Source organism: Nipponia nippon, unplaced genomic scaffold (assembly GCF_047370975.1).
Source record: "Nipponia nippon isolate SJK-2023a ecotype South Korea unplaced genomic scaffold, ASM4737097v1 scaffold_16, whole genome shotgun sequence".
NCBI lineage: Eukaryota > Metazoa > Chordata > Aves > Pelecaniformes > Threskiornithidae > Nipponia > Nipponia nippon.
In genome coordinates this window covers 7,722,507-7,748,086 of record NW_028262332.1, presented here as the reverse complement: position 1 = coordinate 7,748,086, position 25,580 = coordinate 7,722,507, and the positions used below count along the sequence as shown (strand labels likewise).

The 25,580-nt window shown below is 39.3% G+C and overlaps 1 protein-coding gene across 2 annotated transcripts in view; it reads left to right on the top strand.

Annotated features, from left to right (window-relative positions):
* MED27 (mediator complex subunit 27) overlaps window positions 1–25,580 on the top strand; it is a 96,462-nt gene that overhangs the window by 14,267 nt on the left and 56,615 nt on the right. For both annotated transcript variants that reach the window (XM_087753258.1, XM_009476970.2), the window contains exon 3: window positions 24,197–24,327. In XM_087753258.1, coding sequence (XP_087609384.1) covers window positions 24,197–24,327 — 131 coding nt within the window. The remainder of the gene's footprint in view (window positions 1–24,196; window positions 24,328–25,580) is intronic.

Here is a 25,580-nt window from a genome sequence, read left to right as displayed (position 1 = left end):
ACTTTCTTTGAGGCAAATTAAAGGTGTTTGTAAAGTGTTTGGGGACCTTCATATCAAGGGCATTCAAGGAATATGAACACTAATATAAAATAACTGATACAGGTGATAAGCATCCCATTGGTATTCTTTATATGGAAACGATTTTTTTATAGCTTCTAGAGGAAATCAAATAAAATGGAAAATATAATGATGTCACCCTGTTGCTCTCTACTATTGTTGTTGTCAGGTCTTTTTGTGTGACTGTTATTTGATTTTTTTTAATGCAGAAGTGCACTCATCTCTAATCTTTTTTGGAGTTCTCTTTTGGAGTTGCTAATGTTGGCCCCCTCAGGCAGTTCACAGAGTGATTTAACTGTTTGAATTGCATATAAGCAATACTCAGTTCTTCCTCATTACATCTTAATCAGATACTATTGATAACTGGGCTACAAAACGTGGAAATCGCGTAAAAGCTAATAAAATTGAAAATAGTTTGCGTAAGGAACTGTATGTAATTAAATTGCAGTTCAGACCACTGGTTTGGTTACTGCTTCATGGAAATGTACGTTTGGCAAAAATGTGGCAACAGTTTATATTCAGCAATAGTTAATACTGAGTTTCTGATGTTGAAGGCATGTAACCCGGAAGGTCTACAGTGATTCTTGAAATCTCTTGCCTCTTGGGATCAATGCATACTGATTTTTCTTTTCCTGGGGGGAAAGAATAATCCTGCCCTGCAGGAGTGTTGCTTGTGGCTCTGATGCTGTGACGTGAGGATTGAGGAATGTGAGTAAGGAATTACAGACCATGACATCAGTGCCATCGCTGTTCACATCTGTGCCTGGGTTTTGGTTTTAATGTAGATAGAGGTGTATTGAAAAAGATGTGCAGTTGATCTTGGATGACTTTTCAGAGTGAATTTTCTCCTTCCAAAGTATTCCTGTTAATAAAATAAAATTTTGCTTGATAATTTGAAGCAAGTTGTCTGTTCTGCCCAAAGTTGTAAGATTTCACTAATGACACTAAGGAAGCCATTAAGGAAGTCCACGCTTTCCAGTAGATGTGGCCATTTTACATTCTTCTGAAAATGTTTGGGTTTGCAGGTGAACTTTGTTTCAGATCTGTCCGGGTATCTGATCCAGCTTTTGGGGATACTTGAATTTGGTGCTCTGCTTTCTGCAGGAGCTCTGATGAATGACTCTCTTTCTATAGAAAACCAAGACTTTGCTTCTGTTGTAAAATGCTGCCTCTTGAGAAATGGACTTGGGTTTTTTAGTTCCCCGCTGCCCCCTGTAATTATATTCTTCTGTCTTGGGTCAGCTGGGAGTAGAAATGTGGAAAAACAATATTCTAAGCGTGGTACTAAGAATTGTAGCCTATGTGACTTTATGGCTGACTGTCAGGCTTGTTCGGTAGTTGCAGAAACGTATCTTGGCTCTCCTAGAAGTTTGAGTAGTGCCACAGTCAGGCAGGCTTGGGGGTTGATAGAATAGAGTAGAGATGAGAATATGAACATTGCACTCCGAGCTACTTCACTCCTAACTCCATTTGTTGTTGGTACATCATCTTGGTGTCAGCTAGCATTTAAATCGATCAGAGTTGTAAAATCCTGACGTTCTGGAGGTAAAGATGACTTATCAGTACATGTTATCACTTTCTCTGCCGATGCAAGATTAGCCCAAGCATGTATAGCAGTTCATTTTATCTAATTTTAAATGCCTGAATGTAAGGCTTCCACTTGCACAAGAAACAAAAAACATGAATAAAATCTTTTAGCCATTGACATTTGTTCAGTTACGGTATACTTAGAAAAAGATGTCCTCTGAATTAATAAAAGAAGATTTAATGAAAGCTGATTGATTCTACCAGGTGCTAGTCTTTCACGTTTTTAATCTTTTCACAGAAAGATCAAAAGTTTATGTATGCTGAGCAGCAGTTATCTTCTTGTGCTCTTTTGTAAGGTTCTTGGCTTAGTGTGAAGCATTCAGTCGTACTCTGGTGCTCCACTGAGTTTGCTGAGAACTTCAGTACTCAAGTTTAATGCCTACAGCTAGACCGTGTGAGTAATCTGAAAGCTGAAATGGTGCACGACTGCAGTTGCACGCTTGCCTGGTGTCTTAGCGAGTTAAAAGTGCGTTTCTTGGAGTGTGCATTTTTTTATATGCTCATGAATTGGCTTGTTCCCAGATACCTCTTCTTCAAAAGCACATGTACTGACAAGCTGACAGTAATAACTAATGCGCTTATTGGGTAGAATTAGTATATATCATTATTATGAAAAGTAACGAACATGTTGAAATGCTAAGGATATTTTCAAGATTTCTTTAGATTTGGTTGGAAAGCAGAGTATAATGGCTACATCTTAGGGCATGTAATAAAATCACAGGGGTCTTTGATGTTTGGAGTTGCGCTTTGGAACAAAGAGTTCGATTCAGAACTAGCACCAGTCTTGATTAATTTGGTTGTTGTATTTGGATTCTCTAAGCTTCTGTAACTGGCAGCGTCCTAGTATAAGAGGTGCTCTGTATACTGCATGGGCCATTAGACACAAAGGAATTATATCTAGATGTGACATTTTACAGTATATTCTAAAATAGATGTATTTACTTCTCATTATATGCAACTGCAATTCCTGTGGAAATCGATATTGAAAATACCCACTAAAAGCCTCCTAGGATCTGCAAGCATGCACAAAAAGGAGCTGTACACATGTACTGGTACTCACAAGTGGTGGGTTAAAGTGAATTATTTTAATCTCTTCATGTCAACAGTAATTGATTGTATTTTCCTTATTGCAACATCCTGTTACTGCTACAGAACATGCAGAGAACGTGGTCTAGAGCAGAAAGAGTCCTCAGGTGTCTTTAAACTGTTTTAAGCTGCCCATGGTTTGAAAATATTCAAGGATCTGTGATATGAGCTGTTTGACATTTTTCCTATTCCAAATGCTCAAAGGAATAAATCTACATAAAGAGTGTTAAAAATGAGAGAGTCTTTGCGACAACGTCTGGAATCTCAGAATGTTACTTTATTTCTCCCTTTTGGCTGACCACCGTGATAAAACAGCTGAATCAAATACGTTCTTTTATGTATAAAATATATTTTTTGGGTCTTGACAGCTTGTTTCCAGTTTTAGTCTAATTCAGTTTGAAACAGCTGTTCCTAATCTCTGCAAAACAGTTTTTTGATGGAAATCATGACATTCTCAACTACTGCAGTGTTACTGGGTGCTCTCTCGTTTCAGAAGTTGGCTTTTCTTTATGTTAAAAGAATTCTTCATTCAGAGAAAATGTCACTTTTGTATCAAATAAGCTGCAGTTAAAAGAATAATAGCTGCCTCCTCCCCCCAGGGTTCTCTCTCAATGAGGCTGGATATATGTTTCTCTTCCTACATGACTTTTAAGAAAAAACATCAGTGTGTTTTACATTTGTTAGATTTTTATTCTAATGTTCCCTGCCCTACCCATGTGCTTTCAGTTGGGTTCTATTTAGAGTTTTCTCTGCAGTTGTCTCTGCACTCAGACTTAACAAGTTCTCTGGCTTGCCTTATGGTTCAGTTTTACTCTGGAGTCAAACCTTGTATTTTCAGAATTTTCAATGTAGCATTTTCAGTTTGCTCAGTGCCATCTTTTTTTTTTTTCTTTTTTTTTTTCTTTTTTTCCTCCCTCCCCCCCCGGTTGGCTGCACTGTTTGGTGCCTCTTCCAAAGCTGTTTGTAGAAAAGTCTGTAAGCTCTCTTGTGCCTGCTAAAGCAAAAGCTAACCTTAAATTTCCAATTTTCTGGTTCTTTTGGGCAACCTAGCATGTAATACGGAGTGAAGTTACGACTTTCTGCATAAAAGAACTTGCTATCTAGTTGACTGTGTGCACACAAGCGTATGATGATACCACGTGTGGACATTTCAAAACATTTCTGATGAGGAGGCTGAAGGTGTCGGGAGTGACAGTGTTGCCAGGTTTATAACGGGACTGGAGGGACTCTGGAGTTGTGCGTCCTCTTCTTTCCTCTGTCCTTAGCTTGGTGGATGAGGTTTCCCAAGTCACTTTGTTATGCACGTCTTTGTTTTCCCATCTATAAAATGAGGATTGTGCTACAGAACGAGTACTCTGAGAAATCTGAGAGAGATGCTGCATACAAATAGGATCACTGGTGGTTGTTGATCTCGCTTCTGAGCCCACTATGGGTGAATACCATCCTGAAGCCTCTTTTTGGGTTATTTTGTTAAAGCAGAATTTATCAGCTGAAATAAAACTAACATTTAATACAACACAAAAGCTTTACTACTTAAAGAGCTGTTAAATATGTTTTCAGTTCCAAATTCAACATTTTGCCTGGCAAGTACTTTGGAGTGTTTATTGGTTTCCTTGCATATTTTTTTTTTTCCCGCAGTCTAAAGAACCTGACTTGGGGCTGCGTTAGGATTAAGTGAGATCGCTAGCATCTTCTTTCCATCCCTCTTGTGTACCTTGTATGAATACATCCTAATAACTATTGATACTGCATTCATCCTGCAAGAAGCGAAGACCTTTAGTGTCTGCTGATGCTGCAGTTTTGATGTTGTGTTTTTCTTGCAAGTAAAATCAATGGAGACAAATCTTGGTAACTTTTACAGCAAAATAAAATGACTGTGCCAGGCAGCCATTGGAAGTTTTTTAAGTATGGGTACACTCTTAAATCACATATACAGGGTTGTTCCAGCAGAATTGATTGGTTGATCTACTAGATTTAAAGGTCAACTGTAATCACATTTCAGGAAGATTGAAGAAGATATGAAAGTGAGACTGCTTTTCTGGGTCATACACCCTCTTCTGGTACTCTTTGCTTTTCCCCTGTACATCTTAATTTACTCAGCTAAAGCATCGATACATAAAGGGCACGAGTCAACGTGCTTGCTTTCTCCTGTCGATGAGGGAGCTAGTTAGTTGTATTTCCTCCAAGCCAACACCTTCCTTCTGGAAGCCCTGGAGTGGAGAGGAGTCCGCTACACCCTACAGAAATGGAAGGAACAAATCTCTTTTTTGGGGGAAGGCTGTGAGGAAAGCTGCAGTCTAGCTGCCTCGTTAGATGATCCATTCAGTTGCTAGAGCTGACGCATCCAAGGGATGATATTGTCCGTTCAAAGTGCGGCACAGATGGAAGAGAGAGTTGGCATAACCCTCTTAATGGGTGGAGATCTTTGATTGTGGGGAATCAAAAGAACATCTCATTAGTAGTGTTTGATGTGGCAGCTTGGTAGTATACAGATGTCCATAGAGACCAAGCAGCTTTGGAATATTATGTTTTGTAAATATGGTGTTTTAAAGTCCTATTTCCATGTAATAGGCAACCATATCTGCATAGAGAGGTGAATAAGTCTCTTGTTAATTTTTTGCAGCAACCCAAATGAGACAACTGCTTTGCCCTAGCAGGCTGGGTGAACTAAAAGCAGCAGGGACGTAGAACATTCACCTGCTCAGATACAATTCATTTTCCCTGCAACAAACCAAAAGGAGTCCTGAAATGAAAAAGGGGTTGATGGGGGAAAAAGATGGTTTAATTTAAGTTGATAAACCAAAAGATTTTCAAGATTTTCAATTCTTCAAGATTTTTCCCTCATGAACGATATTATTGCTATATTAATTTGATAGGACTTTGTTCATTGTCAAGTTTTGCTCTTTTCCTGTAGTGGTAAACTTGCTGTCCTTCTGTGTAGATCTTCCATAGAGCAACAGAGGAGAAAAAGTGTTGAAAACCCAATAGGCTTTAATGGCACGGGAACCATTCCTGAATCAGAGAATACTGCATTGCAAAAGCTTTTAGCTAATCTTCAAACAAATTTGGAAGTAACTTTATGATTTTGTATGGCTAGTAAATGCATATTTTATGATGGTCATGCTATAGTAAAGGTTTTGTTGCGTTAACAGTACGCAGAAAGATGACTCTTCATAAGAGTCGCTACCTCCAAAAAATCTGTTGGAGGGAACGCTAACTGTTTCACAAAGGTTATTTGTAGCAGAACTCCCAGAGTCTAAATTAACTTTGAGAGTACTGTCCTTGGTGCATTTTCATATGTGCTAACTTGCAAAATGTAGTAATTCCCAGATGTGTAGAAATCAAGGGTCTGTAGCTTTTCTATAAGCATCCATGACCTGCTTTTAAAATAGACACTGACATAGAGCAGTGGCTGAAGACTCTGCTTCAGTGGACTGAGGAGACATTTATTGTGCATTTATTTAAGGTGGCCTTTTTCAGAGATTCGCGCTGTGATGGCCATCTAACTTCAGTATGCGTTTTGCTTTGTCAGCCACAAGGTGCAGTCTGGGAAACTAATGTCTCATGTTCACTACGCTTATGGTAAATATGGAAAGAATATTTTTTTAAATAAATAATGGACCAGGCAAAGTTTTCAGAGGCTTGCATGATCAAACTGGAGTAGCAGCAAATCCTTTGTGGTTTTCCCAGTGGCTGATGAAGTCAGAACAGTACCTTGACTGCCTGATTTGGTTTTTGTTTTCTTGCAAGTTGCTTAAATCTGTTTGTTTTTGTTTTAAACCCCTGATGATGTCTGCCTTCATTAGAAGGGTATTTATGGAAACAATGAATTTTCTAAAGTGCAGAAGTAGTGCGTGTATGGTACTGGAAATGTGATTGCTCTTTTCATGTACGCAGTTGCATGTCATCCTGATCAGTAGGTTAGAAAGAGATTATTGCAGGGACTTCAAAGAGATTAAAAACAAGAGTACATGATACGTTCATGAAGCTTCCAGGTCACAGGGAACGGTCAAGTTATAAAAGAATGCTTCTGTCTGGAAGAAAGTTTGCAAGGTAAAAAAAACCTGTCAGCAGGAATATTACAGTGTCGTGCAAACTTTATGCCTGTTTGTCCTCTTGTTTTCCCTTCAAATCACAGGGCTCTAACATCCCTCCTTTCTTCAGCTTGGTAATTGTAGCAGCAGAGTGCTGTTTTGAATGAAAACAGTTTAATATAGGATCCATCAGTTGCCAACATAAAAAAACCTATTAGAAAAGGGGAAGAAAAATCCCTTTATTATCAAGAGTATTTTCAGCAAGGTAGGTATTTAATCAATCTCAATCGTTTGTTTTGTTGAGAAGAGCAATACCAGTAGCAGCAGTCAGGGCTGGCAAAATGCTGTGAATATACATGCTGGTAATTAGTTTACAGGTTCTGTTCTAATTCCTGTTGTACAATGTACTTATCAGGCTTAAATCCAGAAGAAGAGAAATGTATTTTGAAAGCATCTTCCTTAAAACAAACTAATGTCTTGCTTGATTATTACTTTAAAGAACAATAATATTTGGTTGTTCACTGAGAGCGATAATAAACTTGTGCTTTCATGCTTCCTTTACAAACTAAACGCAAGTGCAGTCAGTTTTGTTTTTTAATGCTGACTTCCTTCTTAACACTGCTGAGCTTACGCCTTCATCAGCGTTCAGACAGCGCGCTTTCCCTGCACGTCGGAAATGCTTCAGACCAATTTATTCTACTTTTTTTTTAAACTCCAGTTGTCACCTCTAACACCATGTATATGTTGGTGTATTTACTTACAACAAATTTCACTTTTCTCATCTTCAACAGGATTTATGGTGGAATTTGCATTCCAGAAGTTGTTGCAGCCTCGTAGGGAAACATTTGGATTTCAGGAAACACTGATAAGTAACGTTATTGAGTAAACAATACCTGGAAAGTGCTTTAATCAAATTCCTGAACTAAGGAAAGTTTGGATGTGGAAGATATTTCACAGAGGCATGGGGGGCTGATGCTTCGGCAAGAGTTTCCTGGCTCTAAACCATTTTGTAAAACTGTGTGCTGAGGCTTTTGGTTTCCACTGCCTTATACCAGCATCAGCAATTGTGTCAGTGAGTTTTGATTTAAGAAAAATAATAGCCATATTCTACAGTAAAGCACTTGTTTTAATGGATGTTTTAAAATTCAAATAGTCTTGTTGCTAAAACAGAGAATAGGTCAGCATAATCTGTAGCTGAACAGCAGCACCTCTCATGGTGTGCAGGGCAAGATGATGCTGCCTCTGTTAACTCCAGCTACTGACCTTGCCCTTTAAACAACATGGTTTATTGTAGGAAAGTTGCAGAGGAAGAAGAATCTTTTGCTTGGCTTTAAACCTAGGTTTTCATCTGTGCTCTGATTCCCTAGAGAGCATATATATATATTTTAAGAGGTTCCTGTGGTCAAAGAGTTTATAATGATTTGGCCTTTCTGAAAAGTTGCAGGTTAGATTTTTAGCTTATTAAAAGTCCTTGTGTGACTGATGTATTCCTTAGTCATGATGGCCTTGAAATGTAATACTTAAAGAAAACAAATGAATTTGAGCTCCTTACGCATTTGTCAAGAAGTCCTTCACGTGTTCTTCATGTGTTTCTGTGTGCACGTGCACTGTGAGTCCTTTGCCTCTGAGTATGTCCTCAAGGTCTGAAGCAGGACTTCCATTTGAAACCAGCCAGCTGCTTGTCTGCTCCAGCATGTGGTCGGAAACTTCCCTTGGCAAATTTTGGTTTCGTTCCACAAATTAAATAAGTCTGCCAGAAAGAAAAAACAAAAAATAAAAACCCCACAGCTTGGTGATGCTGCCCAATTGCAGTCTGTGCCATCTCCATGGTTCTGAGCCTTCATTATGCAGCTTGCACTCAGCACACTTTTATTTAAAGCAGAGCTAAAAGTAGAACTAAATAGCTGACGTTCCTAGGCGTTTGGTATGATGCAGAATTACTGGGAGGAGGACGGGACAGGAAGAGGAACACTGCTAGTGCCGGCTGGATTAGGCTCACTTATTTGCACAGAACTGTTGAGGACTGTCCGAAAAAACAGACTAGACCATGCTTTATCAAGGAATATAAGCTTATTGAACTAAGTAGTTCTGTTTTGTTTTACTCTGCTTAAGTTTTGCTTTGTTTTATACCCTGAAATGATGCAATTCAGTTTGCTGTGGCTGTTGCAACGACCAGACAAACTATTGCTACTACGTTATTGCAGCATCCCTGTGCTGATTGCTTTTCATGGAGCCATCTCCATATTGCAGAGCCATCTGTTGTCCTTACTGTCCAAGCATTAGGCTCAGTAGTATAAATTACTAACTGCTCCGTGGCTTTCGATTGTTCCTGTTTGTTTTAGTGTGCCGGCAGCAAGTCTTCAGCACCATTTATAAGTTTTCCTTGCTCTTTTATTTTTTTTTTTTGTAATGCCTCAGGTAAAAACTATAGTTGAGTCAATTGTCGGTCATTCATGTTGCTGAATTATTGGCTTGATAAAATAAACTTTGGGAGGTAGGTAGGTAGTGTCCTCATTTACAAAAGATTTTGTAGCTAGAGAAGTGATAGAAACAAGTTAAAAAAATCATGGTTTGCGAAAAGCAGTATTTTGCTCCCCCACCGCCCCAGTTTCCTTAAATGCACACTGCCAGTTTGTCATACTGCTGGCGGCGTGATCTCATACAGAAAGATCCTTTTCTGTGTGAAGTAAGTGCGCAGTAAGAAGGCTGTGTAAGTACGTGCACTGCTGAAGAGTTAAGGATACTTTTGGAAAACTTAATGCTGAATTTATTAGCTTGTGTCCGTTTCAAAACCTAATTGTAATGTAACAACTGTGCAGTTTTTTTCATGTAATTTTCTTGCCTATCTTTAAGACCAAAAAGATGCAAGTTTGTTTTTTTTTCTTACATGTATAATATGTTTTTACTTTCTCAATTCACTGTTCAGGCTAAACTAGTCACTTCCAATAGTTCTCTGGGGTGCTGCACCCACTGTAGCTGCAGCGATGGGCACCGTGGCATGCTTAGCTCCGTCAGGTGTTTGCTTCTGGGCAGCTCAAAACTGTCGGAGGAGAAGGGGTTGCTTTGGTTTTTGAGGTGAGAAAGGTAAGGCTAAGTGAGAATATAGGGTACAGCATTTTGTGGCTGTTCAGGACTGGCAAGTTTTGGAGGGTGGCAGACCATGTATATCAGAGCATCGTGATTTTATGAGAAGCAGTTGATAAGGTGAGGTGGATACCAGTTCATAATAGGGTGGAACTGAAATTTTAGTATAATGGAAACTGTGTGTAGGGAAGTCGGTGTCGTTCCCCTAAATCAGCTGGACTTGGGAGTTTTCCAGCCCAGGTAGCCCAGGTTAGAGGAGTGGTTTTGATAATATACCATGAAATGAATTGAACCGCAAGGAAAACGCTTCTGCCCTCTCTGTGTTTCAGATACAATGTCAGGCAGCTCAAATCTAGCTGAAGGCTTTGAGTCTCCATAGCATCTGAAGCCTCATAAGCTGCTGCTGCTGCTGCTATTTCAGTCGGGCTGCAAGGTACGGCAGCGGGGAGCATTGCGCGGGGCAGCCTCCGCCACGGCGTGCCGTGCCAGGGTAGTTCTGCTGTTCGCTGGGGGCTCCCTTCTGGGGAGCTGCGAGCTGGGTGATAGAGATGTGGGGAAGGAGAACCTCCTCAGAGCCTCCCTACCTTTTTTCAAGAGACTAAGTAATGTTGTGATTATATAACTTTTTTTTTCTCTTTGTAATGGGGAGCATTCAGAAAAAGAGGAAAAAGTAGTAGTAGCATCCGTTTGTTCTGACCAGTATATCCTCAGGGCTTGTTGGCAGCGTGGCCTTCAGTAGAGGAGGGTAAAGTAGTTGAAACAGTCACAGAAGTTTGTTTTATGGTTTGAGGGAGGAAACAGCTCTTGGTCAGATGAAGCTGTATAGAAGAATTTTCTATTCCAATACCTTGCTTGTAGCACTGTGGTCATTAGTGCTCTTAATTTACCTTCCAGTAAATATGCCAGATAAGCCACTGTGGCCAGCCACATTAACTTTCTATTTATTTTTCTTATGATGGCCACCTGAAGCAATAGATTGATGTCTGCAATTTTTACTTCATTAATAATGAAGTCCACAAAGCAGTGAGATGAGTGTCTGTTTACTTGGTGCCTCAAACTGGGGTACTGATGAACTGCTGGTTTTTGATCCGGTAAGATTTTCTTAGTGATATCAAGATATAGCAATAAGAAGGTATGTGCAGATTTAGATGAGGAGCTGAAATGCCTGTGGGTTAGATGGTAGACATTTAAGTGGTAATTGGGTTTTTGAAGAGTGCCTGGAAGACAGATGATGCATGAAAAGTCAAATGTATGTCAGTCCCCTTTGAAATCCATAAAAATTAATCATTTAGGTTTTCCTGTGGTTTTAACTGTGTCCCACAGCAACTTAAAAATGGCTCAGTCTCAAAGTCTTAAGACTCTTCTCATAACATCAGTGCAAATTCCTAGCTAAATAAAGTAGCTGTAGTATTTATCATTTCCAAAAAGTACTTTTCAAATTCTATTGTGGCAATTAGCGATAGGAGTGCTGGTAGGGTTTGTGTGGGTGGGGACGTTTTGTGCTGAATACAGTGACAGCTGCAAGTCTAGTCTTCAGAAACCTGGGTTTGGCCCCGAGTATCATTCTCTTTCCCCTCTATTCCTATTTTGAGTCCAGTAAAGAGAAGCATATGTTTCCTTGCATCAGCTACGTTGGTGTTACCTTGTGAAGCGTGACAAGGTCATGTGTTTGTATGGCAAAAGAGGAAACTTCAAATTGTGTTTGAGCTGTCTTAGACCTGCTTTTTTTTTTCCATGATGTGTTAAAGATTTCCGTGATATACATGGTTAAATTCCCTTCATGTAGGTATGCGTGTGTTGATGCTACATTGCTGCTCCTGAAATCGGTACTGTTATATTATTAATATTGCAGATCATGACAAGAAGGTGTCTTGCATTTAATATAGAACATAAGAAGGTTTGCCTACCCCATATGAAAATCTCAAATTGGAACTGAAGATGCTATAAAAATTTAACAGGGACAAGGTCAGCCTGAAAATTGCGTATTGTAAAAAGCAGAAAATCATCTATTTTTAACAACAAACTTCCTTACCTGTTAGTACCTGTGCTAATAACATTTTCAGTTATTAAAGCTTGAAAATGGTTTTAAGCATTACTTTAACGTAAAACTACTTAGTTACCATGTGTCTACGTGCCTGTTAATTTGGGGTTTTCTAGTTGAGAGACGTGAGAACTGATCAAAAGTATTTGAGTTCCTGTGCTCCTTCTGTATGATCAAACAAGTTCAATTTATTTCACTCATAAAAGAAAAGATAACGGATGACTCACTTGCTTTGTACCAACATCTTTATTGAGGGGGGGGAAAAGTGGATAAGAGGGTTCTTCATTATAGCAAGCAAAGACAAAAAAGTTCAGTGATTGAAAATAGAGGTTTAACAAATTCAGACTACAGCTGAGGTGCATGGTTTGAACACTCGTGGTAATTAAGCACTGGAACAATTGGAGGGGAATAGTACGGGACTTGCCTTCCTTGGAAGACTTGAAAGGTGAGCGCATGCATGTTCTGTTTTTTCTAACTATGTTTGCTAAATTTTAAACACAAAAGTAACTTGAATTAGGGAAGAGGCAAGACTAAATGTTCACAAAGGTTATTTTAGATTGACTTAATATTTCCTAGGAAGCTTATGGAAAGGATTGACTCCAAGAATCCAGTCTCTTAACCATGACGTAACTTTTTTTTCTTTTTTCCCCTTTGCCTGTGCTGTGATCACTAACTCTATGCCTTCTAATTTGAGGACTCAGAGAAGGGTCTGTGTCCATGAGAACGTGCTGTCCTCCAGAGCGTAGAATTTAGTTTGGAAGTTCAGAATCTCAGTTTTTAACTTCTTTTCAGAGAATAGCTGTCAAGGTGTGCTTCAGTTCCAATTCGTGGCTGATTGAGACAGAAAGTAATGGTGAACTGCTACTGACTGATCCTTTATTTCAAGTGATAGAAGTGGGTGGGGGTAGAGATTCCAACCTTGCCATGACCTGGCTTAAAGCTTTTGCTCGCTGCTTCAAAGACTTGCTGAGCACTTGACTGCAGTTATTATCTATAGGAAGTCTAGTACAAATATAGGAAGTAATTAAGAACACTAAATGTTTTTAAAATCTGAAATTCCTCAGATCCGCACCCAGCATGGGTAGAATAAGAATTGTGAAGGTAAATTTAACAGTATTTGTAAAGAAGCAAGATAAAGCAGGAGAAGATAGAAGACATCTGAGAAGATAAGCATGGACATTATGTGAAATACTGTAAATAACATTCTGTGCATGAAAATGGGTGCTGAATAACTGCCTGTTCATCCATGCGATCCTGCAGACTGTGGTAACTTGAGGTCCTTTGGAAAGCAGCACGTAATCAGTCTGAATCCTTGCTGCAAGCAGACTGATTTAGGTTGTATAGGCGATATGAATTCAAGCATTTCCTCGTTACTGAATACTTCATTTGTAACCTTAACCATTTTAATATAACTTTTTTAGCATATATAACAATACATGAGAAAACACTACTTTTCTCCTCCTCTATGTTAGCTTTGGAATATGAAATGTTTCTTGGATCAGCACGAAAGCTCAAATCTCACTGTAAACAGTGTGTTATAAATACCTAGATAAATACAATACAAAACTTTTGGAGGAGGGTTTCTTTCTTTTGGTTCCAGTGAGAGAGGGATAAATAAAATAATTGATGTGCCCTGTTAGCTGTCGACCAAGTTTCATGTGGCATGTCTTTCCTTTGGCATGCATATAGCAGCAGCGCATTTTAGCACCTCGCCTACAGCATCCACCTCCTGACAGCAAAACTTGCCAATAGAAAAGCATTCAGCACGTCATTATTTCTACAACCTGAGTGCATTTGCAAATTAATTGATGTGTGGGAGGAGAGGCATCTGCTATTGTAGAAGACCTTAACTGTTGCAGCAAAACTAGAAATAAACTGGTTAGCTGTAGTGAGCTGATATGCTGTTGCAGGTGTTGAAGCCTCTAAAGTGGCATCTTGTCCATTTTTCTTCTGTCTTTGACATTATTTTCTTAAAAAACAAATCAAACTGTTCACTGAATTGTGAACACGGAAACAAACAGCATGATAAAGATAATACCATATATAATTATATATGGTATTTAGTTAGCAAGTAGTTTCATACTTCTTGCTGGCTCAGCACCAAAAGAGAGTCTTAATTAGGCCTGTAATGAATGACTGGGAGCGTTTTAAAGGCTATTAATCTTGTGGTGTAATTGAGTTAATTACAATATCATTATAAGCTCCCATGAAAATAATGTGACGTGCATTCCATTTGTTTTACTCCTAAAGACATTTCTGAGGTCCCCTGGCTTCATCTGAAATACTCCTACTGGAAGTCTTCAACACCGACAGAGCAAACTGTAAAACCGCCTTACGTGCCGTCCCACCAGAGGGTTCTGTTGGGCGCGTCGTCCTGTTCCCTGTCCTGGGCTCGCTGAGCTGCTGCTTTACCTCTGAACCGCGGGTAACTTCTTGCAACGAAGCGTCTCTTCTTTAGCTTTCATTGCACGGCGTAGTATTTCCTTGTTTTTCTGGTTTCTGATCGGTTAGCTTACCCAAGCGTGGCAGATGAGAGTAAGAATATGTGATCTATTTTCAGAAATAAAGCAGCTTTTGAACTGTTTCGAACAGCAGCTTTCGAACTGTTACTCTTTGTGCTGTGGTAAAAAAATGTGTAGCAAAAGAGGTGTTTTTGCAACGCATATGGCTTTTACACTAGTTCAGACTACAGTAAGTTTTGGATTTGGTTGTAAAACATCTCTGTGCTTTTTGCACTCTCTAGTCAGAGTGTGACATCTGCAACAGATGGACAGATAAACTTTCCGTAATCCATGTCTTTCCTTTCATAAGAGGAGATGAGATTCTCATTTGTAAAAGTTGTTGAGGAAAACCTCATCTGTAAAAGTCTGTTGTATGCTAAGATGTCGGGATGTGAAAATTTGATGGATACGTAGCTAAGCACCGGAGTTACTGATATTTTTGGGGCTGTCTTTTTGCAGGTGCAAAGTCAGCCCTGCTTTTGTACGTACTTCAAGCCTTATTAGAGCATTTGCTCTATCTGTTTTCAGAGCTGTGTGCTTCATTGTGGAACAAGCATGTTGCTCAAATCCACCTTCTCTCTGTTTTGGCTGATACACTGTCTTGTTTGCTTTTTGTAACCCTGCATTATCAGGATTGTTTTGTTTTAGGATATTTAAATTCTACAATCAAGAGTTGTTTCCAACCTTAGTTAACCCTGCTCGGATGGTAGAACTGCCTTTTTTTTTCTTTCAGTAACTTTGCTGGTCACACTTCTATATTCTTCCATCCTCTTGACTATTACAGATTTTGTAGATAGTTTAGAAACGCCAGCTTGTGATGTATGGGCCTCTTTAACATTTCTATGATTTATGTGCGCCGTGCTGAAAAAAAGCAGAGGAAGCATATTATTCTGGAAGAAATGTTGCCAGTCTTCAGTTTTTTCAGTCTTAGTTAAAAGCTACACTTTTATCAATCAAACCTGATAGATTCTTTTTTCATTCCTAAAAACATTCATAGCTTAACTCTTTGAAGTCTGAGGAAATAATTTGACTAAGACTTTTATAAATGTCTACCTATTTTTTTGGATGTCTAACCTGAAATACCTTTTAAACTGATTTTCCAAAAGTTGTTTTTTTCATGCATCACAGCCTGGTCACCTAAAAGCAGAGACATTCAAAAATCACTAAGGGTAGGGGGTTTATTTATTTTTTTTTTTAAATAAAATTTGGCCATATGTTGCTATTATCAATAGTGCATTGCACAAACTGATGTAGTAAAACATGTTTTGGTCTCCAGCAGTATGGAGTAAGATGAGTTCTCTACCTTGTATACAAATGACAAGGACTGCAGATTTGTGATTATCCAGCTTCTCATGTAAGTGTCCTAATTAAATGCAGAGAGCTAATTTTTCTGAAGCCTGGTGTTCTGTTTCAGACAAAATTCCTGAAAGTCCATGTTGTAAGCCATAAATGGCTGTTCTGAAGGGTTTAAAAAAAAAAAAAAAGTGTGTTTTAATTTAGAGTTCTTAGTTAATTCATAATATTGCTTTAGCTACAGAAAATTTTCAGCAAAACTTCTCGGAGAACAAGAGCTCACGCTGCTGCTAGTGATCAGCAGGATTGCTCTGTCTCCCAAAAGTCGGTGTGAGGTTGAAGACAGGATTCAGAGAAAACTTGAGTAAGGGCGGAAGAGCTCTTTTTTAATTGCCTTGTGGGGGGAAAAAAAAGTTTCAGGTTGTGTTGACCATGACATTCCAGCATTCTGCTTGCAAGTACAGTGGTTATGGTCATCTTTTCCGACAAGTATTCTAGAGATGTCCATGCAGTCTTGAATGCAGTATGTTTTACAGGGGAAAGTGATGTGTTTCTTTTTTGATACTCATCCTCCAGAATGCAGCTGACCTCTAAGTTCCAGCCACCTATGGTGACTCTGGGGTTTGTCTCTGCAAAAATCTGTTGTTGCAAGGGAGGGCGAGAATTTAAACCTCTCTCTCTAACCACTTTTAAGTCACCTGTATCAGTTGCTCTTATTTGTGTATGAATGCTTTCTGTGGGTTACTTTATACTGTCTTGGAAGGAGTGTAAATTAGTCCGATCGCGAATATTCTGAAGCTATAGTAGGAATGTTCATATAGGGAAATAGGCCACATACATTCTGTTCAGATCTAACTGTCCTGCTTCAAGCTTTAGTTGGTTGTCCTTGCTGGCGGGCTGGAAATTAGCATTCCCAGCAGCATTGCTTTGGGATGCCTGCTAGATGTAAAGAAAGAAGATAATAGCAATGTAACCGTTTGAGGAAGAATTCTCGCCTAATTTGGCAGATCCAGCTCAAAGAGTTTAAACCGTATTCATGCAAGCCCTTCTGCTGGCGCGGTAGTGTGATAACCTCTAGGAGATGAGAGTGGTGATGTCTGGTAGAGCTTTGCAGAGTGTACCCATGTGCCCCCAGCACACCCGCGTCAGGATGAACTGCGTGCTGGAGTGCCGATCTTTGAGTACAGCCTCCCCTTCAGGGAGGCCGTGGGGAACCGAGTAAAGCCAGGTTGCCCTGTGCTGGCAGAAGGGCTGACGGCGAGGCTAGTGGCTACTGTCTGGCACTTGGTATGGGTATTTGCTAGTCTAAATATGTGGTGCATTCTAATTATTGTGTGAGTGACCGAAGCTAAGGAAAGGCATTTAACAGAAGTTAAAATAATTAAATTTGATGAGTTAGAAAAAAACCCCAAACTTAGCAGCACAAGTACCAGCCGGGGTCATTACTGCTACATTGCTTATCCAATAACGGATTTCCCTCTCATCTGTTCTTTGACTGCCTTTCTCCCCTTTGTCTGATGGCACAACTGGACTAGTTGGATTTACAAAAGCTGCACCTTGTAGACATTTTATTGAAGAAGAGTATTCATTTATTTATTTGCCTGAGAAAGTAGTTTGTTTGCTGTAGCCCAACCACAGTGCTGCAAATCGTGGCACGCTGCTAGACAGTTTGAAGAGTGTTTCTGTAGCCGATTCCAGCCCTTAATTCTACCACTCAGTTTTAAAGTATCTTCACATTTCTTATATAAGCACCTGAGCATCCCCTGTCGCTGAGGCATCAGGCCATACTTTATACTGACATAGCTGCCGCCTGAGCCCCTGACACCAAAGACAGAGTCTAGGGCTTTAGAAAATATTAATTGTAGCACGAGACCAGTGTCTTCAGTTCAGAGTTCTGGTGGCTGTTGAAGGGAGCACAGCAGCACTGGGCGAAGATAACTGTGTCCTTGGTCAGTTTTGAGGTCTAATGACGACTTTTCCCTGCTACAGATGATTTGTCCTATGCAAAGATAATACTTTTGTCAAAAAGGAGTTCGGATTTTCTGTCAAATATTGATGAAGTGCACTTTTTGGGTTTTTAGACTTCAATGAATTCCACTAAATGAACACACAAGTGTGAATATATCACATAGAGCAACACTAAGACTGTCTCCGTATTAGTGGACAACCTGTGTACCAACTACTAGTCTTGAGCTCGAGGCTACTTGAAAATACAACTGTTTGTTACTGCACGTGGTTTTCTTTTCTCATTTAGATGCAGAACGCAATGTAATAATTTTACTCCGCTTTTTGTGATTCTGTATATGTTTCTGGGTTGTAGTTGCATACCCAATGAAATGCCAGTTCATTTAGGTATCTTTCAGGAAATATGTATGTTCAAGCCCTTCAGAGCACCCAGAAGTGTTTATAAACATCTTAAGCATAAAATATAGTTATTCTTATGAAGAGGTAAATAAGGTAGTGTGTAGCCTCAGATTATGATTACTCTGCCTCTTCATCCATTTCAGATACTAGATCTCTTTAAACCTCAGAGCCTGTGGGCTGTGTAGTGTGCCTTTCTGTTGACATTATCCAAAAAGCAGGAATATGTCACCGATGTAACTATTAAATGGATTCCAGAAAATCTGGAGGAGGAGGAGGAGGAGTGGCTTTTGCAGAGACTTAGAACAGCACAGATAATTTTATTGGCAGTAAGGATGCAGCTGCTGAAGTTTTGACCAATTCCTTGAAGAAAGTGCCACCAGATTTGCTATCTCTGCATGGTAAAAAGCCAAAGACTTGCAAGCAGTGTTGGAGCGAGGGAACATTGATACAGTCATTCATCAGCAGGACTTCAATGTTTTCGAAAGAAAAGCAGGGGAAGAACACACTTTAAGGCTGAAATCCGACACTAATTAAAACAGCGCTCTCAGCAAAAATAGGAATTCAAAGACAATGGAATAAAAGATGTAGTGAAGACAAGATGTTAAAAGGAACAGGGTATCGATGTGTATCAATGCATTGCCTACTATTGTATCTTTATATATATATATGTATAAATGTCTAAACTTGTTTTTCAACTCCCTAGCCTTGGGAGGGAGGGAGGGAGGAGGAGAGACCTGAGGGAGAAGCAGGATTGCCTGGGCGGGGGCATGTGCAGGTGGGTGTCCGCAGGATGCTCCCTGTCTCCTGGTTTAGTGACCAGGGGGAGGCAGTGGCACTGTGCATCTCAATGCAATGCAAATAAGAGCCGTGGCATGCGGGAGGCTTTTAACAGAAGTGCGAGTTCATTAGTTTCACAGTTTAGTTGGATCAGGGTGTTTAGGAAAAGATGCAATAACTTTTGTACAGCCATTTTAAAAAGAATGGAATGGGGGTAGTCTTTGTTCCCGTCATGGAAATGTATTTGTTGCTTAAATATTCTTGTAAACTGAAAAGTGTTTGGGGGGCATAAATGCTTTAAAAAAATAGAACAAAGTGTGCTAATTAAATTGTAAACCAGAGCAAAGGCACAAAGTCTGGCTTTCCTATTAGCTGAAAAGCCTGCAACCTAGTTCCATAAGAGGAAGACCAATGAGTAAATAAATTGGAGACTGCTCTCGTGGTTTATTGATGCTGTTTTGGCCAAGTCAAGAATTCAACTATCCTAAAATGATCAAACATTGTTAGGAGAGAAAGAGAATTTCCAAACTGGCCTCATTATCTGAGAGAAGCTTAAAAATATCAATTAAGGTAGTGTAATTTCTCTCTCACCTACTTTAGTCTGCAGAGATGAAACTGTGGGAGTGTCCTGCTTGCTGGCTCATTGCTCTTTTCAGAAGAACAACTAGGGTTTTATCATAAGAGACAAATCCCTTGTTAGCTGCAAGGGAGAAATAATTTAATGATGAGGGGCAAAGTACTGTGCATCTTAAAAGGAGGTAAATATGCATGCATTCACCAGTATTACAGTGAACTCGGAAAATTCCGTGATGAGCAAGTATTCTGTAAAACTCCATTTCTTGGAGGAATGGAAATGAACTTTTTTTTTTATATTGCCTATATCTGAGAAAATGCTTTTCTGTTTATGTATGTGGTCTGTAAGTATTTACATGAGAATGGAAAAAATATCACAACAGGGTAATGTGATCACAAAGAAAAGTTGTTCTTCTGATTTCACTTTTTTAAAGAAAACCTATTGGTGCTTAAAAAGTTTAAATAATGGTAATATGTAAATTTAATGTGCAACTGTGAGTTGACATGATCCATTGTAAGCGCTCCAAGTGATTGGGTTTTTTTCTTCCCCTCCCTGATTCTTACCTTCGTCCTACCCAACCAGTTTTTGCAACTTTTAAGTGGCCTTGTAAGTAAGTGGAGTGTAATGACTTGTTTGGTCAGCAGTCAGCACACGCAAAATCTCCAGCCCATGAATTATGTAAACAAAAGACCTTTAGACCCAGCATGATTCTAATGATGAAGCTTTAATTTTAAAAGTTTTAAATTAGCACTGTGTACATGTTCGTAGTTTCATAACATACACTGTAGAGCAATCCTATAGGCCAAAATATAAGCTGTCGCGATACGGTCGGTACATTGCTGTTGAATGAAGGGGCCTTTCTGCGTTGTTCTGGTTTAAGCCCTTTGGCTGTAGCAGAAGTTCTCTGTCTGCTCTAAACCTTCAAGATCATCTGCAGAAGACAGTGTGATCTTTCGGGGGGATGAAGGGGTTCTTTTTTGTTTGTTTCGATTGTTTTAGGGTGTGTGTTGCCTTGCTTCTGATAAGAAGAGAGTCACCAGAGTAGAATAAATAAAAGATACTAAGTGATTAACTTTTAAGAAAATATTAATGCTTTTGGAACTAAATCCAGTCTGTGTTTCTCTAATACACGTTCTCTGTTTAAATAGTTCATGTGAAAGCCAAAGACATCTTACGTGAATGAAGAAATTGCTCTCCTTACAGTTACAACTGTGAGAAAAGTGACTCCGAAGTGCTATCTCTGTTATGATGTATTTCACTTTGTGAGGAAGATTGAGAGCTGTTAATATATGAACGTTGCTTTCATATACTCAGGAACACTGTGAAAATGTGATTTATGGCACCTGTAAAACATTAGTGATAATCTTTTCTTCTAGAAAATATAGGCCATGTTGTCATTAACATAGAAAAATCATGAATCTCAGAAATAATGAAATTAAAAAATAATCCAGGATCTGTTTTTATTTACATTCAGGTAAAGCTTTTGTATGTATTGAAGTGTTATTTTCAGTACTTTTCCTACATCGTTGAGAACTAGAGTCTCTTTTGATTTTAAAATGTGGAATTCACACATCTAGTTGGAACCACAGTTTTAAGAAAAGTATCAGCTATCATGAGACTCATCATAAAACTGTACAAGTTGGCACTGGTGTATAGCCTAGCTGCTAAGTGTTATAAATTGATTTTTTTTTTTTTGCTGTTGTTGTTTTTTATTTCTTGGTTTTCTGAAATAGATTTTATGTTTCATCTGCATGTATTGGGGGGAAAAAAGATCAATCTTGTTGAAATTTTGTGGAGGAATATTTCATTAGGAAGTAAAGAGCTTAGCTTCACATAAACCAGTTGGAATTCCCCAAAGCTGAAAGACACGGATGCTTGCTGTAATAAAGCCTCTGATGGGGAATTCCTTAGCGATTGATGAAGAGATGATTTGCAGTACTACCTAGTGCTGCACCAATACTCAAATTCAGCGAGTATTTAGCATATTTTGTGGATAAAGCTATTGCTGTTTACCATTCTGCTGGTTTAAATGAGCACGGTTGTCACAAGCAGATGGAAGGTGGTTGGGAATACACTTGCAGAAGGCAGTCGTGACCATCCACAAGTGCCTCGCTTTTGGCTGCGTTGGGTCGCAGGATCCCTTAGACCCGTGTGGACCACCCCTCTGTAGACACTAACTGAAAGGCAACGGCTCTGCCGGGTCACACCAAAGGCTCGTGTAGCCCCGTGTCTCATCTCCAGCAGTAGCTATGAGCGTGTGTCTGTATACAATGTTCTCCCCAGTGTTCCTCCGGCCATCAGCGGTCTCTGTCTCAGGGACTTCTTGAGCTAAATGTGGTTTCTGTGTGTTTAACCTCCAAGGGTTTGTGTCCCATGAGCTCATCTCAGCTTCCCTGCGTGAGCCTTTTAGCACCCATAATATCCTCTGACAGTATGTTTCACGTGGCTTCCCTAAGGTGAAGATAACATGTTAGGAAATGGCATCCCCTTGTTAGTAAACAAAAATTTTGAGGGGATTGGTATGTTTTTACCTGAGATTTGCTCTCGTGGCCGATGCTGGCAGACAAAGGTATTTATTTTGCAAGAGGAAAAATGAACTGAATGGTACGTTTGTAATCCATCAGGACCGTCGAATCTCCCGGCTATAGTTTTGATGCTAGTGGTACTGCTTTGGCACTATTTGCAGTCTTGTTTCTGTTCCTCAGAACAAATGATTAAGAAACAATTGCCCAATCTCTTCAGTTAACACCCCTCCGCCCCCAAAAAGGAATGCATTCTGTGCAGTGCAGTAGGTGATACTTTAATAATGTATAAATCAAGTTGGACAGAAGCTGCCTGTCAGTTTTATTAACTTTGACCTTTTCTCCCATTATAAGGATGGTTTGGTAAATATTTAATGGCCCTTATAGATTTTGACAGTTGGATCTGCATTCCTGGGGGCAAAGGTAGATTATGAAGAAATACTTACAATTAGTAGAAATAGCTTAATCACTGGGAGCGAGCCTTCAAGGACAGAATTGTGTTTTAGAATATATTTATTTTTCATTCTTTTTTTTTTTTTTTGCCTGACCACTAAATGTCAGACTAGCCGGGAGGCTATGAAATGTTTTTAAAAGGTTGCCTTTATAATTCATCGATGATTAGAACCTGTGATTACCTCCGTCTCTGAGCAAGCGTCCAAATGATGTTATTTACGTGAAATACCTGTCAGTGTCATTCTGCGCAGCGAGCGCAAGGGAATGGTGTCAAGAGCAGAAAATGGCTGAAGGAGGGCTGCTCGTAATAAGATGCAAGAAGAAAAGAGAAAAGCGTGTTCCTGGAGTCAGAGGGCTCTTCTGCCAGAGCTGTCTTTCCCTTTAATTCCCTGCATATTGCACTCACTGCAAATTCTGGTAGCGAAGATTGAAAACTAAGCCCCTGACACTTTGAAACATTGCCTTTCAAACATGTACCGTCCATTGCTCTCATTGATTTCCCTCCCCCCATTTCAGAAATCTGTCGGAGAAAAACAAATTTGAGCAAAATTCCTTGGTCTAAGCAGCCCTGTTGGGGCAATGCAATCCCCCCCTTCCCTGGCGGAGCACGGTTCCCTTTCCATTAGGAATGCGATGTGTCTTCATGTTGTGCCACCGCCGAGATCACGTGGCAACGCAGCCGAGTAAATCAGGAGCCTGTTAAAAAGCCTTATGCATGCTCTGAGCATTGACATGTGAGTCAAATTGGCTCACAGGATAGCTTCACTCATTTTAATAGCCATTTTTGAAGTAGATCATTTTACCAAGCTTTGCTTCCCTCATTTTCAGTACCCTGCCGAGTAGCTTTGCCTAGGACCACTGTATTTTCCGAACGTTTGTAAGTCATAGTTTCCTAACTGCAACCTTTTTTTTATATGCAGATCACGGCATTAGATTTGTTAATGTGTTAAACAGTTCACCTTTTTTCAGAACAGCTCTTTAGATAATGAGCGCGTTGATGTGGGGACTAGAACGATGAAGGAAATTGCATTTGTCTGACAGTGAATCTTCAGCTTTTTTCCCACCCCCTTCTCTTCAGAAATGGGGAACTAAGAATGTAAATGGAAAGTGTTCAGAGGTAGCTTGTAACTTGTTGCACTTAAGGCTGGTTTCAGGACTGACACAGCGCTGTAGCTGTTCTTAAATCTGTGAGCAGTGGGAATGCACTCAAAATCTTGCAGATTCACGTCGTGTCCTTCAAAAAATTTGTCTTTCGTTGGCAAGCAAAATAAAAGGTTAGAGGAGAAAGCTACTGAATGTGAATCTTTCTGTTGCAATGCTATGGAGACGTGCTAGCAGGTATTTTAAAGGCTAGATTTTTCTTTACAGTGGTAGAAACTTCTTTGTGAATGTTTTGTGGTTTTATGTTTAAGAGAAAAAGGTGAGTGTTATTTCTAAAAAGCTGGTTTATGTAGCGAAAGGGTTGCATTTCTCTTCCTTGTATCTTCTTCCAAAAAGTAAGGATGCTTGATCCCTTGAGAGGAGAAACGGTCTTAACGTTTAAAAGCAAACCCAAGTATCAGTAGAGTTAGGACTTAAGAGGAAGTCTTTGGTTCATCATCTTACTTGCCCTATAGCATGATTTCCCTGCAATACCTATTTCACATCAGACTTTTTTATATGCTTTTGTTCATATAATCGTCCATCCAAGCAATATATATATCTATATCTCATATATTAACTTACTGACTGGCTGTAATTTGAATCAGATGATACAGATAGTAGAGGTCTGACATAACACTGCAGTGGTGTGTATTTTAATATATGTGTTTTTTATTATCCAGTTGCAGTACCATGCCGGGCTAGCATCTGGCCTTTTGAATCAGCAGTCTTTGAAACGTTCAGCCAACCAGATGGGAGTATCTGCAAAACGCAGACCAAAAGCCCAGCCAACAACTCTTGTCTTACCTGCTCAGTAAGTAATGGAATATTTTGAAGAGTTTGCATGGGTGGGAGAGGGGGGATTTTTTTAAAAACTTTTTATTGTAATTATTTTTTTTTAAATCATTATAATTGCAGCTTTGTGCTTGCATTTTTGTTTCATACAAGGTGAATTATTCTTGTTGGATGGGTGGGGTACCCTATGGAAACAATATTTTGCTGCTTCTGTTTATGGAGGCACTGCGACAACAGAAAAGTTGCAAGGATTCTTCTTTGTAGCAGGTCATAAAAGTTTTTGCAACATGAGATTGTTATTGAGGAGTGATGTTCCCCTGATTAGTATGACTTGGAGCTTCAAGTAGGACTTTTCTGAAGGTCCTAAAAGGCTGAAGCCAAAAAGTCTTTGGTGTGAGTACTTCCTTGACAAACGTCTGTTCTGAGTCCATCTGTTCACCATATGTTAATTTTGCATTGGATCTAAACCTCTTTTACAGGTGACAAGCAATTATGAGGACACTTAGAAACTGTTTGAGGACATAGAGCATCAACACTTCAGGCAGTCTGTGTACTGATGCCAAAAACACAGAGATGTCCACAACTAAGCTTATAAATTAAGAAAATGCTTAAAATATTTAGTTACATATAAGAAAATGATTATTATGTAGAAAATGAAGTGCTAAGGAATTATTCATTGTACTGAGCATCCTTGTAGTTTGTGGAAACTGCCTGCTTTTTTTCACAGAACCAGAGTCACTGATGTATAAACACTATGCTACTAAAAACTTCATAGTTGTAATAAAGAAGTCCCTGTTGTCACCAGAGTCCACAGGCCTAAGCTGATGAAAAAATCAAAGGAAGTTTAGAGTTTTTTGCTTATATGAAATGAGAAAAAAATCAGAGTTAACAGAGCATTCCCCTTGTATATTAACCTTTAAAGGGCTGCTAATTCAAGAATCCATAAAATGTTCTATTGCTTTACCGATATGTCAGACGAAGAAGAATGGTTAGAAGGGCAGCTCTGTCAGAACTACAGGTTTGAAAACCAGATGTTGTTTCTCTTACACCTGTGAAAGAACAGGGGTATATTGCGACATATTGTGACAAACTGGCTAATCAGTTCTCTTCCTTTGTTGGGGTATCGGGTTTATTTGGAGCTTAAAATGAACTTCTCCAAGAAGTCTATAAACTAGAGTACTGTGATACCAGTTGTCACAGTTTTTATTCAGAGGTCTTAAAATATTTTGGTGGCTTTTTTTTTTAATCATGACATCTCCAGTTACTAAAAGT